The sequence below is a fragment of the Mobula birostris genome, chromosome 11 (assembly GCF_030028105.1).
Source record: "Mobula birostris isolate sMobBir1 chromosome 11, sMobBir1.hap1, whole genome shotgun sequence".
In the NCBI taxonomy this organism is placed as follows: Eukaryota; Metazoa; Chordata; class Chondrichthyes; order Myliobatiformes; family Myliobatidae; genus Mobula; species Mobula birostris.
In genome coordinates this window covers 12,064,893-12,083,413 of record NC_092380.1, presented here as the reverse complement: position 1 = coordinate 12,083,413, position 18,521 = coordinate 12,064,893, and the positions used below count along the sequence as shown (strand labels likewise).

Here is an 18,521-nt window from a genome sequence, read left to right as displayed (position 1 = left end):
GAGCAAAAGTTAGTGGGAAGTTTGAAGATTGGGAAGATTTTTTTTAAAAAAAAGTAACTAAAAAAAGTCATTTTTTAAAAAAATGAAAAGACTGAATAGGAAGGTAAACTACCAATAATACTAAAGCAGGTACTAGAAGTTTCTTCAAATATATAAAGTGTAAAAGAGAGGTGAGAGTAGATATTGGACCGCTGGAAAACCATGCCAGCTAGGAAGACTTAAGGAAAAGATGGACAAACTGAGTAAGTATTTTGCATCAGTCTTCACTGTGGAAGTCATTAGCAATATGCCAGAAGTTTGAAGAGTGTCAGGGCAGAAATGTGTGAAGTTGCCATTAACAGGGAGAAGGTTTGTGGGAAACAAAGTTCTGAAGATAGATAAGTCACCTGGACCAAATGGTAGATGCCCCAAGGTTCTAAAAAAAGTGGCTGAAGAGATTGTAGAGGCATTAGTTATGATCTTTCAAGATTCAATTGATTATGGCATGGTTCTGGAGGAATGGGAAACTGCAAATATCACTCCACTCTTCAGGAAGGCCATAGGGGCAGAAGAATGGAAATTACAGGCCAGTTAGTCTGACCTCAGTGGCTGAGAAGATGTTGGAGTTGATTGTTAAGCATGTGGTTACAGGGTGCTTGGAGGCACATGATAAAATAGGCCATAGTCCACATGGTTTCCTTAAGGGAAAATCATGCCTAACAAATCTGGAATTATTTGAGGAAATAACCGTTCAGTTCTGATGAAGGGTCTCAGCCCGAAACATCAACTGTTTACTCTTTTCCATAGACACTGCCTGGCCTGTGAGTTCCTCCAGCGTGTTATGTGTGTTGCTTGGATTTCCAGCATCTGCAGGTTTTCTCTTGTTTCTGATTAGACAAAGGAGAATCAGTGGATATTGTGTACTTGGATTTTCAAGGTGCCATACATGAGGCTGCTTAACAAGTTAAGAGCCCGTGGTACTGTAGGAAAGATTCTAGCATGGATAAAGCATTGGCTTATTGGCAGGAGGCAAAGAGTGGGAATACAGGGAGCCTTTTTTGTTTGGCTGCTGGTGACTAATGGTGTTCCACACGGATCTTTAGTGGGATCACTACATTTTACGTTATATTTCAATGACTTAGGTGACAGAATTAATAGCTTTGTGGCCAAGTTTGCGAGGATAGGTGGAGGGGCAGGTAGTTTTGAGGAAGTAGAGGCTACAGAAGGACTTAGATTAAGAAAATGGGCAAAGAAGTGGCAGATGGAATACAGTGTCGGGAAGCGTAAGGTCATGGACTTTTGTTGAAGAAATAAAAGGGTAGACTTCTAAGTGCTGCTGCTACTACTAGTAGTAGTAGTAGTAGTAGTCTAAGTGGAAAGAAAATTCAAAAATCTGAGGTGCAAAGAGACTTGGTCCTCGTGCTGGATTCCTTAAAGATTAATTTGCAGGTTGAATTGGTGATGAGAAAGGCAAATGAAATATTAGCATTCATTTAGATCGGACTGGAATATAAAAAGGCTTGTCATATGATGAGCGTTTCATGGTTTGGGCCTCAAAAGAGTGAGGGGTGAACCCTATTGAAACCTATCAACTGTTGAAAGTCCTTGATGGAGTGAATGTGGAGAGGATGTTTCCTATGGTGGGGCAGTCAAGACCAGAGGGGACAACCTCAGAATAGTGGGGCATCCTTTTAAATTAGAATCAAGTTTAATATCACCAGCATATGTTGTGAAATTTGTTAACTTAGCAGAAGCAATACGATGCAATACATGATAATGTAGAGGGGGAAAATAAGTAAATCATTTACAGTAAGTATATATGTATATAATTAGTTAAATTAAAAACAGTGCAAAAACAGAAATGATATGTAAGCAAAAAAAGGTAGTGTTCTTGGGTTCAATGTCCATTTAGGAATCAGATGGCAGAGGGAAAGAAGCTGTTCCTGAATCGCTGAGAATGTGCCTACAGGCTTCTGTGCATCCTCGCTGATGGTAATAATGAGAAGAGGGTATGTTCTGGTTGATGGAGGTCCTTAAGAAAGGACACCACCTTTCTGAGACACCACTCCTTGAAGATGTTTTTGACATTTCAGCGGAGATGAGGAATTTCTTTAGTCAGAGAGTGGTGAATATGTGTAATTCATTGCCACGGACGGCTGTGGAGGCTAAGTCATTGGATATATTTAAAGCAGAAGCTGATAGATTCTTCATTAGTCAGGCCATGAAAGGATACAAGGAGAAGACAGGAGATTGGGTAAAGAGGAAAATTGGATAAACCATGATGAAATGGCAGAGCAGACTCAATGGGTCAATTGGCTTAATTTTGTTATTGGATTGTGGTCTTATAATGCATTTACAGTATGCTGCCATGAAAAATAAAATTTAATACTGTATATGTGACCTCTTATTTGTTAGGTCCAGCATCACTATCATCATTACCCTTTCACCTACATCCTGTTGCCTCTACAGCACTCAGTCCAACACACAATGGTAAGACCAATTAAAAGCATTCTATTTAAATTAACTATACTGTATTTTAAAGAATGAACATCTGGCTTCCAAGCCATAATGTGTCTCTGTATATCTCTTATTAAAACATCTACTATTAGAGTTTGCCATATCCAACTAAATTTGATGACTTATGATCTCTACTATTCCTTCCAGTTTCATGCTCTACTTTTCAATTTTTCACCAATTCCCCTCCCTGTCCGCTTACCCAAGCTCAGTTTAAGCTTCACCAAGAGGAATTTGATGGCTTTGGTTTGGAAAATCACGTTCCTTCAGATTTATGGATATGAGATCCTTGTACCTTATCTTGTATTGCATTTGTTTTTGAATTATAGAATAGATGATGTGTAGAGTACTCTTGATACTCATTCCTCCCATATTAGCAGCAAACGCAAATGAAACCATTATTCTGAGCATTCTAAAGGTGACTAGCTGGTCAATTCAAAGAACCCATCCTAATTTGTCATGAGATATTTTCTATGTGCCCTCATCCATACCTAATCCAATCTTATTCCTCCTTTTGTTAATAATTTGATAAAAGCTTAGAGCCAGAGAAAATGACTATGGGTTAACTTCAACCCCAAAGGTGATCAAACCTGGAAGCTTTGAATATGGCTATGAAATTAGGAGATTGCCCAGTCAAACATGATTTAGATGTTTGCTATGCATTCACTCATTACACGTATTGGCAGCTTGCCCAGAATTGAGGGTAAAAAAAAATATTCTTTTGACATCTAACTTTTTCTGTACCTCACAACGTGTGCAGTCTGGCACATGCCTATCCGTTCTATTACCTATCCAGCATCCTCCTCAGTGAAATTACTCTTACGTCATTGCATTCTAATTCAATTATAGCCAAAAAAAAAAGAGAGATTTCTAGGCACAAGGGGTAAGTGTATTTTTGTAATGGAATATCTGCCTCAATTGTATTGAATGGCAAAACAGACACGAACTGTCAGATAGCATACTTATGCTCTACCCATGTTTCTGTTGCCTGAAGAGACTTCTGTTCCCATGTCTGTAGGGTCACCAAAGCACCTGCCTTTGGCCCATTCCTATGTGTAATCTGAGTCATTCCCCTCAGCAATATAGTCTGAAAGCGTGCTGTCAATCATCATATGCATGCTATTACCATCCACCTCTGCATTAGCACTGCTTGTTCTAACCACTCCACTCTAGTTAAATTGTCACGTTACTTGTCATGCAGCAATAGGAAGAAACTTTTCAGGTTTAATATTGAGAAAAACACATCACTTCAGTCCTATCATAATATTCAGATCCTAGACATTGATTCTAGTACTCATCATAGCAGCTATCTGAAACTATCGAAGTTATGTATAATCTTCATAACATATTTAAGAAATGAGCTTCAGATCATATTTGGAACTTGGACTGTAACTCTCTTTTTCTATCTCTTTATGACTCTGCTTCACTCAGCTGCTGAAATTTTCATCAACCCTGACATTAATCACTTCTGTTAGTGATCATCTACAGCTCTGCTATCCATCTTTAAACTTGGGATCAATTAAATGATACTTAATCTTTTCCAGCTTGCTTATTATCTACATCAATCTATACCCTGAAATGATCTAAGATTGGCAGGCTGTTCAACATGAGTTCTAATTAGGCGCTGTTTGTCTTTTTAAATCACTAAGAAATATATCAGCATTATGTTTGCTTTTGTAGTAACCACACAGTGCTGTTTGCAGATCTTCAATGACTCATAAACCAGAACCCCTAGTTTGCTCACTTGTCCAGCAATCTTGAACACACATGGTATTATCAATGTTGCACATGAAGTAGATGTCTGAGCAAAGTATTCTTTCATACTAGGGGCCATGATTGGATTAGGACCAGGGTCCTACTGCTTCAATTGCAATGTCTAATGTCTACATCACTTAGTCTCACTTTTTAATTCAGAAACAATTAATTTTGTGTTTGTGAATAATTATTTTTACAATTCTGGGTGTATTTCAGAGGCAATGTTAGTATATTACATATTTATAGAAGTATTTTGTAGTGGCCTTGTGTTAATTTTACATTGTTTTCGGTGATGCTTGTATGTATCACGTTACAATTGTTGAAGTGGACTTTAATTGATATGTCAAAGCCACTGTTGATGCTGCTTAAACAGATATTTTGAACTAATACAGTATTTGATGACAGTTTTTGGCGGTGACCTATTTCTCTCCTCCATTCTGTACTTCTTCAGTTCCTGGTTTCCCATATCAAGCAGCTACTACTGCAGCTGCACTGAGAGGTGCCCTGAGAGGACGAGGTCGTGCGGTCTATAGCGCATTCCGTGCAGCAGCACCTCCTGCTGCCATCCCAGCTTATGGAGGGTAAGCAAATGTGTCTGGAATTGAATTAGCAATCCTTGTGCGTGAAGATTTGACGGATAATTATCACTATCTAATATCATTACTCTCTTTGCATTCTGCATTCAGTTACTGTCTTTTTTTTAATAGTGTGCTTAGTGTCATAACACACTGTATTGATAATTGGATGACCTCTGATTGACCCCTTTCCTCAATCCTCGCACTGAAAGCAAAAAAAAATCTTTGCTCAGTGATTTGCTGTATCTAATATGGGAGTTTTTATGTGGAACATCGTGGGTTCTCTGCAAAATTCATGGTTTAGAGATCATTCCAATGTACCACATACCTAATTGTCTGTTGCACGCAACAATGTTCTGTTCGCTGTCTTGGTAAAACAGCCAACATAATCAAAGCCCACCCACCCTGGATTTCTCTTTTCTCCTCTTTCCCATTGGGCAAAAGATCCAAAAGCTTGAAAGCACTTACCACCAAGCCCAAGGCAGCCACTATTCCCTAACTATTGAATAGTTCCCTGGTATAAAAGGATGGGTTGTTGACCTCACTATCTAACTTATCATGATCTTGCATATTATTTGCTTCCTGCATTGCACTTTCTCTGCAATTTTTACACATTATTCTGCATTATTAGTATTTTAGCTTGTTCTATTTCAGTACACTGTGTAATGAATTGATCGGTATGAACAGCATGCAAGACAAGCTTTTCACTGTATTGCAGTACACATCACAATAAACCAATTCCAATTGTTCTTCTATGTCCATCAAATCAACAACAGTTTTTATTACATTAAGCTACATGTAATATCTTCAGATAACTTCATAGATTGTGCTATAAAATTTGTTTGTGGTCTATTGGTATGCCTTTTGATTAAGTAATTAAATGGATATTTAATAGGGTATTGTTCAGAATATCTAAAGAGTGGACTTAAACAAATTAGGTTTGAATTGAGCAATTGTAAGATACAAATTCAAGTTTATACTGAAATAGATGTCAAAATAAATGATGTTTTAAAATTTCTTTAAGGAGTTAGACTTGGTCTTAATTTTAAATTGCGAACATTGTTTTCTCTTTTTAATACCTCCTCTTTCCATAAGTTGCCTAAACAGTCTGTTTGGACAATAAAATACATCTATTGGAACGTTAAAATAGATTGCTTATTCCTAAATTCTCCTTTTCCATTGAGATTAAGAACTATATATTTTACCTGATCTGCTCACCATGAAACTCTTTTGTCCATTAATTACTCCTTACAACCTGTTACCAATTCTCTGTGTATACACAGAAATAATTGTTATCCTGGTGTTTACTCATTGGAGTGACAGTTCCCCATTTTTTTTGCTTAGAAGCTTACAGTGACTGACCTTCCTATGAGAGTGTCTCTCATTGGCAATATCAGTTGTTTTCTTAGAGGTGAATCCTTGCTCACTAATCAGGTGTGTTATGTTAGAGTTCCAACATGTCACTGATTTTTGTTCAGTTAAGCATTCTATTTTTGATTTATCAAACATAGTGCTCAAGTCTAATACAACATTTTGTATTCTTAACTGAATAGAGAATGCATGCTTAATCATAGTCACTGCAGCATATGCTTCCAATTTCATTCTTTAAGCAATAAAGAAATAAGTGTGATATTTTTGTTACATTTTTCATTTTCTCTATACAGTCCATGGTCCTTTGATTCATCTTTTTAGGCTAAATTGAGCATGATTATATAAGTTTATAAATAGAGGAAGATGTTGATCCCTCTCTCAAATATCATAGTTATACAATTATTTTGACATTTATATTGAATATAGAGGTTATCAATGCAGCTTTTTGTGACTTTCATACAATACTTGTTGACCATGTTGTTAGTTTCTTTCTGACCTCTTTCCACTGTGAGCCACATATCAGCCACACAAGTTCAAGTGTGTGGAATTTGACCCCTATCATCTCTGTTTATGAAGCCAATTCTTTTCACTAGTTCTCCAATATCTTGAGCTATGGCAAATGCTTGCCATTCAATTGGTTTACATTCTTGTTAGTAAATAGAACAATAAGTTCATCCTAGATATTGCCACATAACACTTGTGCATAGGTCTTGTGTTTCTTTCCCTGCATGGTTTCAAAGACTCAAGCATGCTGGGTGCAATAAATGATTGGTGTATTGTTAAATAGTGTGTAACCCATTACTTCAAATCACCTCAAGTAGGTGATGCCGCCCTGTCAATAAATGTAAAGGAATGGAGAGAAAAGGTATTTAGAAAAAATTGGCAGCAGAGGTCCTTGATCTGCTACAGAAGGATTTTCTAATTTTCTGTCAATCAAATAACTTCAGCAGCACTGTCTCTGAAAAAAATATTTAACAGAAGCATGTTTTAACATAATATGGACTTAAGAATCCTTAAAGCATGTGGATAATTTTTGTTGGCTAACATTGTCACTGATGGCTGAGAGGGAAGGTTTTTCTCAAGTGAAACAGGAGCTTAGGTATATTGGATTTTTAAATTGCAAAATACTGAATACTGGGCTAGAAAAATTCTGAAATCATTGAAGTGCATACTTCCAAATCATGTGCATTGTATATTAAAATGCTTAATGAATAAATGATTTGCCAGAAGTGGTTTTAAGAACTCTTGATTCAAATCACACTCACCAGAACTAGCGTGCATTTCTGAAATTTTCAGTTCATTTTTAAGGCACATACTGCAAGAGTTTGCAGTGTTACTGTACAGCAGTGTGAATATCTTCAGTTAGGTGCATCCCACAATGTAACTAATACCAGCCTATTTTACTATAAATATGTGGGTCTTATTAACCCATTGGTGGAATAAGCCTGCATTGGACTAGACAAAAGGAATCCGGGTCCCTGTGTTGATAAAGGAACATTAGCAGATTTGCAGCCTCTCAGACTTTTTCTGTCAATCAATGCCTAATTTTAACTTCAGCCACACCTTTCCTGCTTTAATTCCATATCCTTTGACATTCTTAACACATTTTTCATATAAATGTATCTCAAACTTACAATTTTCCTTTGAACCAGTATCCATCCACAACGTTTTGAAGTGAAATTACTTTTGTGTTTTCACTGCTGATGCTATAGAAGATGTGATTCCTGGTTGACTTTTAAATAACCCAGCCCTAATTTTTGAAAGAATTCTGAAAGTAATTACTCCAGCTAAAGTACTGAATTCTATCATTTTAGTTTCTTTGGTTAATCTCACTTAATTTTCTACATCAAGCAAATAAATGCGTAATTTATTGTTCTTAATTTAACACATAAGCTGCCAGTATCATTCTGGTAAATCTGAGCTGCACTCTTTTGAAGGCTAAAGTGACTGAGATGTAATGCTAAGAATTGAATGCAGTCCTCCAGATTGAAACTGACCAATGTTCCTTACAATTGAAACATTGCTTTTTCATTGGGTATCCCAGTCCTCTTGAAGTAAAAGCCAACATTCTGTTAGCCCTTTGATTACATTTTGTAGATCTCTTTTAGTAACAGGTGCAACCTGCAAATGAGAAGGATAAGCAGAACATGTCAAGAAAATCAAAAGCTGAGTTAGTAGAATTTCCCTTTAAATTTCTGTGTTCATGTAGTGTAGAGTTGAATGCTAATTAGATGGCTCACCTAACTGAAGAGCTCTGATACTGCCAAGTTATGTACTGTAAACCTGTAGCCCAGCCCTATTGATAGACAATCAGGTGCTTAAAAATAGCAGTTCCAAATTAGTGGCTCCAAAATGGCAGCATGATTGTAAATACATTTCAGGGGTAGCGTAATTTGAAAGGTATACCTTGCATGTTTAGAAAGAAAGAAAATTCCTAATGAAGTGTTCAAAGATTTCTGATGGGTATTTGATCTTGCCATGGAGTTCTTGTGACAAACCTTACCTGCATTAGCCCCTGCATGTTGAAATTGCAGTAATGAGAGTGTTTCTGTGTGCATCTCTGCAGTGTGGTTTACCAAGATGGATTTTATGGTGCCGATCTCTATGTAAGTATAAATATTATTTTACACTGTCACCCTTCTGCTGATGAAGCCATTCTTTAAATCAGTATGCTATTACTTCCTCCAGCTATGTATACTTTTCCATATCTGGAAGGGGTGTTAATTACAGAGTTTACTGAACTTTAACCCTAGTTATGTAAACTTGAAGGTAATTGCCTCAGTTTTATACCCTATTTGAGTTTCATCAACTGAAAAATTGTGATCCTTTTCTAATTACAATGTACAGTATTCTGAAACCTGGAAGCATTGCGCTCTGAAAGAATCAGTTTCTTTTGAAATATATTGACAGCATTACTTTTCCATTGAGTAAGGATGACCTTTGCTGCACTGGTTCTGATACTGCACCTAGTTTGTAAGTAAGATCTTGAGAAACAAATTTTTAAAGCTCACAGAATTGCTCACAATTCTTCTGCCCTTTTCATTTTTACAGTTAATTGTGTTGGAATTAATTGGAAAAAATATTATTCTGTCAAGAATGTACTTGACTTTGAAATCAAATCCCTCATCTTTTGATCTATAAATAGTAGAGATGGCAGTTGGCAAAAGAAATGTTATGACAGGTGCTCAGAGTAAATTTAACAAATGTTCAACCTTTTCAATATAGTCATTGTGCAGCCTGTGACCGCCTCTTGTTTATCAATTAGGTTTAACAGTGTTAAACCATCCTCCACATAGAATGGCTTTATCCAAGGAGGGTCTCTCTCATTTTGGTTGCTTTTTTTTAATCTAGCCTCGTCGCCAATGTTCTTCCCTGTGTTTTATTATAGAATAGTATATCAGGAACCAGTGTATAGCAGTAAGTTACCGCAGGTATGATAGAAATGTGTGGAGAGACCAATCGCACAGATTGTGGATTGCAGTGAAAATCCTACTAACAGCAAAGACTGCAGTTAGGGATGGGAGCAGGCACCATGGAGATAAAGCATTCTTGCAGAGTTCTCTGATTTCATCAAGGGCTTAACACAAATGTAAACCAAAAAAAATCTCCCCTGCTAATGAATATAATTGGTAGGTTTATAACGTGGGTTGTGTCGATTACCAACTCAATGCGTTTAATTTTGAATCATTAAAGTGCTGAAGGAGAGTGTGTGTTATTCTCAGTTGGATTAAAGGTTAATGCAACACTAAGGCTTCATTCTAGGGAAAAGTTTCCCTTCCTATTTAGGTGGAATGGGGATCTGGCTTACTCAAGGTGAGAGAAGAGTTTTCCAATGTGGCACTTGAGTAGATTACCTTATATAGTTAGTGTGAGTGGATTTTACTTATTTATATCTTATTGGAAAAAAAATTTTGTATTTCCCATTCCATGGGGGAAAAAAATATAAACGGGAAGTTTTCTTACAGATTTGTAGAAACCTTGCAACAGGGACATATAAGCATGACCTAGTGTGACACTGTTTTCTACCTTTTTCTCTTCCGTTTCATCTAAACTAAACCTGATGCAGATATGATGGGTTTTTAAATATATACTTTACTGCCCAAAAACCTATTTCATTGGAGTGCTGAAAGACTGGAATATCAGGGTCTCAGCCTGTTTCTGAAAGTAGGTAGTTATAACAGTGTTGTTTACACTTAGGCTTGGAAAAAATCTTTGAGGACACATGTCTGTAATAAGAGAGATGAATGAGGTAATAAAACTTCTCCTTTGAAAAGAGTGGAAGCAATATCATTGGGAAATGCGAAACCAGCCTGCAGTACATTAATCATGCAAGAAAGTGAAGATAAAACCTAATGGGATCCAAGCATTGAATTCCAATGAACCAAGTCACTTTTATTCACTGAAGTACATTGTGGCGTAAACACCATCATACTTTTCCATTAATTCATTTCTCACTGCATTTGGGCAAGGTCTCAATTGAGTGCCTAACTTTAAATATTTAGGAATTTCTTGGTCATAAATATTTAAATGCAGTCCAGGTAGAATTATTGTCTTCTGATCACTTTTCACATGCAGTCCATACAAGGAGTGTTCAAGGACACAGAGTTTCTTTTTCCATGGACATACAATTACTGAATGTGTTCACCAAATTTCTGGTAAAATTCAGAATAAAATAAAAAAACTGAATTTGATTTATTGATGTAGAACAATGACCCTTATAATACAGACAGAACAGAATTTCTATATATTCTATCAAAAACATCCATTAATTCTGCTGTATTTGTTTTGGAAGTGAATACATGGAGCAGTACATCCTGTTGACTCCATATCTATCACTAGTGCCATTCTGTGCATAATATGAGAAAAGTGTGTTTTTAGAGTCAGGTCATACAGCACAAAAACAGACCCTTTGCCCAAGACGTCAGTGCTACCCATCAATCACACATTTACACTAATCCCATTTTATTCTCCCGACATTCCTATCACAGATTCTGCTCTTCTACACAAAAAGGTCAATTTGAAGTGAAAAATTAAATTACCAATCTGCGTCTTTGTGTGTGGGAAGGAATTGGAGTGAAAGTACAAACTCCACACAGTCAGTGCTAGACATCAAGATCAAACTAAACTGGATCATTGTTGTAAGGCAACATGTCACCCAGCTGCACCATTGCACCACCCTCAATTATCCCCATTGTTCTCCTTTTTCAAAGTTAGTGTTCTACTGGTTTGTGGTTTTAAGTCTTCAGTACCCTCCACCCCACAGTGAATATAAGGGGGCATTTACCTGTGGCATACTCAATTACTGCCAGTTCCTGCTTCTCTCCACAGACCCCTGCAACTACTTAGAACATAGGAGCAGTAGTCCTGTTGATCTCCTTTGAGGAGGGTCATTCCAGCATTTTGTCTCCTTACTTTGCATCTCCTTCCCCCATCCCTGCGTGGTCCTTTCACACAACTCAGATTGGAAAGGGAAGCTGGGTTATTTGTATTAGCTCTATTTACCTACACCACCATGAAAATGCTGCTGCTGCATTTTTCTACCTTTAGAAGAAGGTGCAGTCATCTCTCAAGCAAGTGTACTTCAGCACCCTTTCTACCAAAGTAGCAAGACTAGTTCAATGAGTGCAGCTAATTGTACCTCATCATCTCTACCTCCAGCTCTACATGACGATTAAAATTTGCTCCGGGCTACACTTTTAACAGAACTTAGTTCATAAAATTCATTGTTAAAAGTAAAGTGATTTTTTTTTCAGTACATATAGTAATTATGTCAGTAAGGCAATAAATGTTGGATATATTCAAGATTAGCGATTCATTTAATCCTTTTGCTGGTCAGTAATGATTTTTTTAAAAAGTTAATTCCAAGCAAGCAGTCACTATAAGTAATCTATTTTCCACAGATGCCTGATAAATGTGCTGTAGAGTTTGGTTAGTATCACAGCTCCCACCTCTAACTGCAGCAAGAACTCTTAATGTGGTTTGCTTGACGTGAACGTTAACCTCTTAGGTATGCGGGAGAGGCTGCAATGAATGAATGGTGATCGTGAATGTTTATTACATTTTCATATATACATTTATACATAATACTGAGAATTGTGGCTGCACGCTCTAGTAATCCAGGCTGTTTCCTTCACTCGGCTTGCCATAGCAAATAGGGCTGAGGGCCGTCCCTTGGAGAATGCTGGGACGGCCAGAGTTAGTCTGTGGATCATTTGGTTGGTGATTGCTAGTGCTGTAGATTTGGACATTCGCATGCTCCAATTTCTCCTGATTGACAGATTCCACAGCTTGACTGTTTAGAAAATAAAGATTCATTTGTACCTGCATATTTAATCTAATGTTTTAAAACTGCATTTGTTTTATTATGATCTATTAAACTTGGGTTACAGATGGCAATTATACAACACATTTTGGCAGTGCTTCTAACGTAAAAGTCTTAGCAGGGTTCAAAATCTGCTCTAGTTTTGCACATCTGTTAAACATTTCCTGTTCAACAGACTGCAATTTCTCCCATCCCCAGGAGTTCTAATTATGAAAGCAACTTGTGCGTGGTTAATATTGGGTAGAAGGCAACTGCACTTGGCCTGTTAATGCTTCCTGGCTCCATTCATTAACTGGAGGGATACTGCAATCCTTGAACTGTACTGAAGTGTCCCAAGGAGAGAAGAGGAAGTGGGTTGGGGAGAGACATGTGCTTTTTGAATGGAAATTTACAGTCTTCTTTTCATTTCCATTTTTCTTTATTGCATCCCAGTAGGATTGGCAGCAGTTGATTTTTTTTTTTTCCATTTTCTGTCTCTAAATTTTGAATCTGGTGATCTAACTTTCTTTCACTTCACCTTATAATGAATTGAAATAAACAGTAAAAATTCCAATCAGATTCTTTGGTAGTTTCATAGTGCTAAAGAGTTTGCAGGGTCAGCAGATGCCCAAGTTATTTCAGCATTAGACAGTGGGTTTGGTGGGTATGAGTGGTTGGGGTTGAAGTTGGTGGGGAGCCTTTTTGCAGGTGTGGCCCTAATGAAGTTGGTACAAGGTTTCAGTCTTACTGCTTTGAGAATTATACAGTCAGATATTTAAGTTGTCACCTAGAGTGGATAGCCAACGCCTCTTCTCCAGGGCACCACTGCTCAATACAAGAGGACATGGCTTTAAGGTAAGGGGTAGGAAGTTCAAGGGGGATATTAGGGGAAGGTATTTTACTCAGAGAGTGGTTGGTGCGTGGAATGCACTGCCTGAGTCAGTGGTGGAGGCAGATACACTAGTGAAGTTTAAGAGACTACTAGACAAGTATATGGAGAAATTTAAGCTGGAGGCTTGCTTATATGGGAGGCAGGGTTTAAGGGTCGGCACAACATTGTGGGCCAAAGGGCCTGTACTGTGCTGTACTATGTTCTAAGATTTTTTACACCTTTAATTCCAAAAGGAAAAGACAAAATCTGCACTGCTAACAATGAATGGTGCATGCATCAAATTTTGTATTAAAGTTTATAATTTATAAAACAAATGCAGTTGTCCCCATTGATTTGGTGTACGGTGTGAGTATGTTGCAGGGTTCTGAGATGTCTTCCTGATTATTCCCAGGGTGGATATGCAGCCTATAGGTATGCACAGCCAGCAACTGCAACTGCTACTGCGTACAGTGACAGGTAAGTGCCAAGTCTACCCTCCTCATTACTGTTTGCTTCTAAAGTCTTTATTTTCACAGAAGGGATCCATTGTTTGCTGTAACATTGAACTTATTTTGCCGGGTGATATCATGGTGCAGTTGCAGTTTGAAGTTTGTAGCTGAGAACATTTTTGCTGAGTAGCTGTAAATAAAGTGCATCATTTCTGTAATTAATGAAATGTTACAATGCAGGTAGGTTAAATTACTGACAGTGTTTTGTATCGATTATCCATTAGTGAATGAACCAATCATTCTTCATCATGTAACCATAAGTATAAAATCACTGTCAGGTCAAAGATGTAAAAACAAAGAAGTACCAGAAAGGGTGAAGGCCCATTCTCTCAACCATCTTGTAATTATTTTTCCTCCTACTTACTCTTGTTAAAGATATCACCCAATAAGATATCCACACAAATGCTGCTGAACTTCCTCAGTAGTCATTGCTTTGCCTTTCTCAACTAACAAAGTCTTAATGGTGAGTCCCTCACTTTGAGCAAGTTAAAGTGCAACTGGAACATTATGAATGCCACCAACAAAAAGCTTCCACCTATTCAGGTATAGCATTGTGAAATAAAATCCACCAACACTGCTGACAGGCAATATTTCTACACTTGTTCTGTCTCAGTTGTCATTTCCATCATCCAGAATTTGAACTTCTGAGGTAAAATCAAACCAAGCAAGCATTTTTAATAAAAATACAAGTCATTCTGCAGGTTAACACAAAATGCTGGAGGACTCAGTTGCTCAGGCATCATCTGTGGAGAGGAATAAACAGTTGACGTTTCAGGCTGAGACCCTTCATCGGGACTCATGGTGAGTGCACCATGATGTCACCCTTGATGATAAATAAAAATATCTTCTGATAGCCATGTCCAACACCCTTTAAAATATATCTCCTTGCTACTTTCACTTGGGGACAGTAGATGACTATCTGGATCAGGGGTTCCCAACCTTTTTTTTATGCCATGGACCCTTACCATTGGCTGAGGGGTCCATGAACTCCAGGTTAGGAACCCCAGACCTAGATTTTCAGCAGCATTTGGGAGAGGATTCGTTCCTGTTAGTTGAGATTCATTCAGATGAAAATCAGAGAAGTATTACTTGGATTTCTTGATATCCATGCTTGATGTCTTGGATTATTGATTGCAACAACATTGGTAGAGCAGCCACACAATGGGAACAGAAAGATCCCCTTCTGTTATTTTGGAGGCTTTGGAAACTCGATGTTTACTCATTTGATTTTTTTTTTGAGCATATGATTTCTTATTTTGAGAAATGCCTTTTTTCCTCAAAAGGAGCACGTCAAGATGTTTATATGCCATAAACTACACAGCCAGTGCAGCACATGATTGATTGGATGCTGTCAACCTAAAATTCCTTTAGGCCATCTTTCAGTCAATGCGCTGACCTTACAGAAAAGTGCTGTTTTAAAGGCTTCTAACATTACTCTGCCTTCACTTAGTGAAAAATATTTTGTTCTCATTGTTCACTGGATTAAATTTTCTTTGGAAATAATATAAATGGGCTGGCAGTAGTGCTGATCTCACACAGGTCTAGTGACCCCAGCTCAATCCTGCCCTCAGGTGCTGTCTGTGTAGAGTTTGTATGTTCTCCTTGTGACTGCATGGTGCTTCAGTTTCCTTCCACTCGGCATTCTGTTTGGAAGATTAATTGGCTTCTCTAAATCACATTGGTGTAGGGTAGATATTACGGGATGTAAGAGAGAATAGCTTACAAGAAATTAAGTGGGGGAATGGGATTGATGGAATTTCTCTGACAGCTGACATAGACTTGGACCAAATGATGATCTCCAGTGTTTTAAGGAAAATGAATGAATTGTAATAAACAAGGTCTTTTCACCTGCTGCATCTTTGTCAAAAGGCTCACTTCACCTCAACCTTCGTAAAGTAAGCCCTTTCTCAAATATTTAAGCTCTTGTATATATGACTAGTCCTATTAAAGCAGAGCCATAATGCTCCATTATGATTGCATACCATCTGGTTAATCCTGTTTCTGTTTATTCCTATTTACATCTAATTTGCTAGCCAGTGAGCAGTTATTTCTCTCAAAACCTTTCATATTTTGAGATCTTCTTTAAATCTCCCATTAATCATCCTCCTCATTCTAGTGGAAAATGCATCTTGAGCCTTTCTTTGTAATAGACCAATCGTGATTTTTTGATTTTACTATGTTCAGTGTTCATATAAGTGTCCAGAAATCCTTACAGTGCACTATCTAGCCTGACCAATGACCTTTACAGATTAAAAAATAGGTTGTGTTTAATGTAGAGAGTCTACCAAGATGCTTCTATGAAGCATAAAATTCCAGTATTTGTTTCTAAATTCTGTGCACAGGCTTCATAAAATCTAGAGTTCTTTTTCTTTGGGGTGTTGCTTATTTGTGCTCTCACATTTTAAAGATTTCTGTTCATTTCTAGAACATAAAGTTTTACAAATCCAGCTTGAATCAAGCCGAAAAAAAATTGTAAGCAATGGAGAAACATTCTATCTGCATGTTGTTTTCTTTTCCCAGTTTTGTGTCTGCATCTTAGTAAATATAGAAAACAAATATCAACACAACCAATATATTACCAGTTTTTTTTTAAGTATCCAGCTTTCCAACAGAGAAAGCAGTTGAAGACTGTATCCAATATAATTATTGACTAATTCATGGCATATAGCAGTTTGACGTTCCTTTTGAGAAATAAAGTATTTCTCAGAATAAGAAAATATATGTTCAAAATGGTGGAAACAGTCAAGCTTCCAAAGGGGTTTGAGGCATTCACTACTTTTTCTTCTCTGCCCCCCTCTGTCTCTATATCCCTCAAAAAATATATCAATCTGTTTCTATCAAATTGATTATTTATGAGGTAAGAGAGAACACCTATTTCTGCTGTTGGCGACTCAAGAAATTTAACTGGATTTTGAACCTTCTGGTACCTCACAAAGTGGTCATTTTTCTTTGATTATCAACAGCCTTTCTTACTGTAAGGCATCAAATCTGATGTTTTAATCTCAGTAATCTTATAAATCCGGTAAGTTTATTTAGTAACAATTGAGAATTGGAATCCTGGTGGAATTTTCTACCAAACTAGTGTTCTGAGGTCAGTTGTAGGAGTCCCAGTTATAGTGTTGTTGCTGTTTGTTGAAATAGTTAACATTTGCACAAAGTGTTCGGGGGGGGGGGGGGAGACTTGTCTTGGTTCAGTGCAACACCATCTACTGTATGTATTACCACACAAAATGCTCGAGAAACTCAGCAGGTGAGGCAGCATCTATGCAAAGGAATAAGTATTATAAATACTGCTATTGGTAATACATACTACTGAATGTATTTCTGCATTTATATTGCAAATTATTTTATCCTTTTCCAGCTATGGGCGTGTTTACACGGCAGATCCCTATCACACACTTGCTCCTGCGCCTACCTATGGAGTCAGCGCTGTGGTAAGCACTCATATTTATTTCTTTTTAAAAAATTGGTAATTTTATTACCATCTTTAATGAAAAACACATTACAGAATTGTGAAAAGTCAAAATGGGCACCAAGCCAAAAGAGGTGATGAAAGGCCAACAGAGAGGCCCTGGATGGCTGAGGGAGGGGAGTTAGAGTTGTTGGATAGGATGACTACATACAACACAATTACTGAAAAATCAGTAAATACTCGGGTTATGATCAGGCAGCAAAGTTGGAACTATGAGAACAGACCCATGGAGCATCACAACTCAAAAGAGTCATTGGAAGAGGTAGGTATGGTAAATTCTGTTGCAAGCTACAACCAGATTCATAAGTGAAAATGCATTGTCAGTGTATTGTGGACATCTTTATTGCCAATTTAAGTCTTAAAAAAAATAGAAATTCTGTGAAAGGTGATTGCTGACATTCAAATTTAAGAACATTAGGAAAGAAAGGAAATTCAATATGGGCAATAATTTATAGAGGTAAACAAGGTTAGTCTTGAAGTGCATTGTGACAATTTGGCGAGTGGCAAGTTTTAGAGCTTTTGTACTTTCAGCAGATTCAATAAATTTAGTTTCACAACTTGCCTTGTTGAGAGTTGATTCAGCAAATATCTTCTAGACAATACCTCATGCTCAGTTCTGCACCCTATTTGAATCCACTTTGAGCACTAAAGGATTGTCATCCAGAATGCTGGTGCTCCATTTTGAGCAGCTGTAACCAAAGGTTCCCACAGGTTATCAGTCATATTATATTTTACAAGGAGAATCCTTGAATCGTTCCCCCTTATCCATTTCATAACCTATTGGTGCACAGAGCTGTCAGTGGAGCGCCTGTTTCAAGAGTGTCACGTGGGGGATGCAAACATTGCCACTCATCAAAACTCAGCGTAGTTAGAGCTTCAATCATAGGAAAATTGGCCCACGAGAGAGTGCTGGTCTTGGTTCATTTATCCTGCCAGAAGATTTAGGCAATGTTTCTGAAACAGCATTTCCGGTGATTTGAGGTAAATCTGATCTATACATGAAAGTGGTGATGACTGTTGTCCAGTAGCCAATAAGCTATGTATTGGATTTGCTCTTGATTATCAAAGGCTTTGTTGACGCACCAAAGGAGATGGTGAAAGGATATAAATACCATAATCACTAAACTACAGTACCCAAAGTAAACTGGTACAGCAATGGAAATGGTGCTTTGCA

At 37.5% G+C, this 18,521-nt stretch overlaps 1 protein-coding gene across 9 annotated transcripts in view; it reads left to right on the top strand.

Annotated features, from left to right (window-relative positions):
• The window catches only part of LOC140204816 (RNA binding protein fox-1 homolog 2-like), a 286,828-nt gene that overhangs the window by 253,747 nt on the left and 14,560 nt on the right, over nt 1-18,521 (top strand). For 5 of the 9 annotated variants that reach the window (XM_072271636.1, XM_072271635.1, XM_072271640.1 and 2 more), the window contains 4 exons: nt 2,395-2,469; nt 4,700-4,829; nt 13,779-13,843; nt 17,237-17,309. In XM_072271636.1, coding sequence (XP_072127737.1) covers nt 2,395-2,469; nt 4,700-4,829; nt 13,779-13,843; nt 17,237-17,309 — 343 coding nt within the window. Of the gene's footprint in view, nt 1-2,394; nt 2,470-4,699; nt 4,830-8,760; nt 8,801-9,582; nt 9,626-13,778; nt 13,847-17,236; nt 17,310-18,521 lie in introns of those variants that run through there. The other 4 variants (XM_072271644.1, XM_072271639.1, XM_072271637.1 and 1 more) reach the window with 3 other exon arrangements.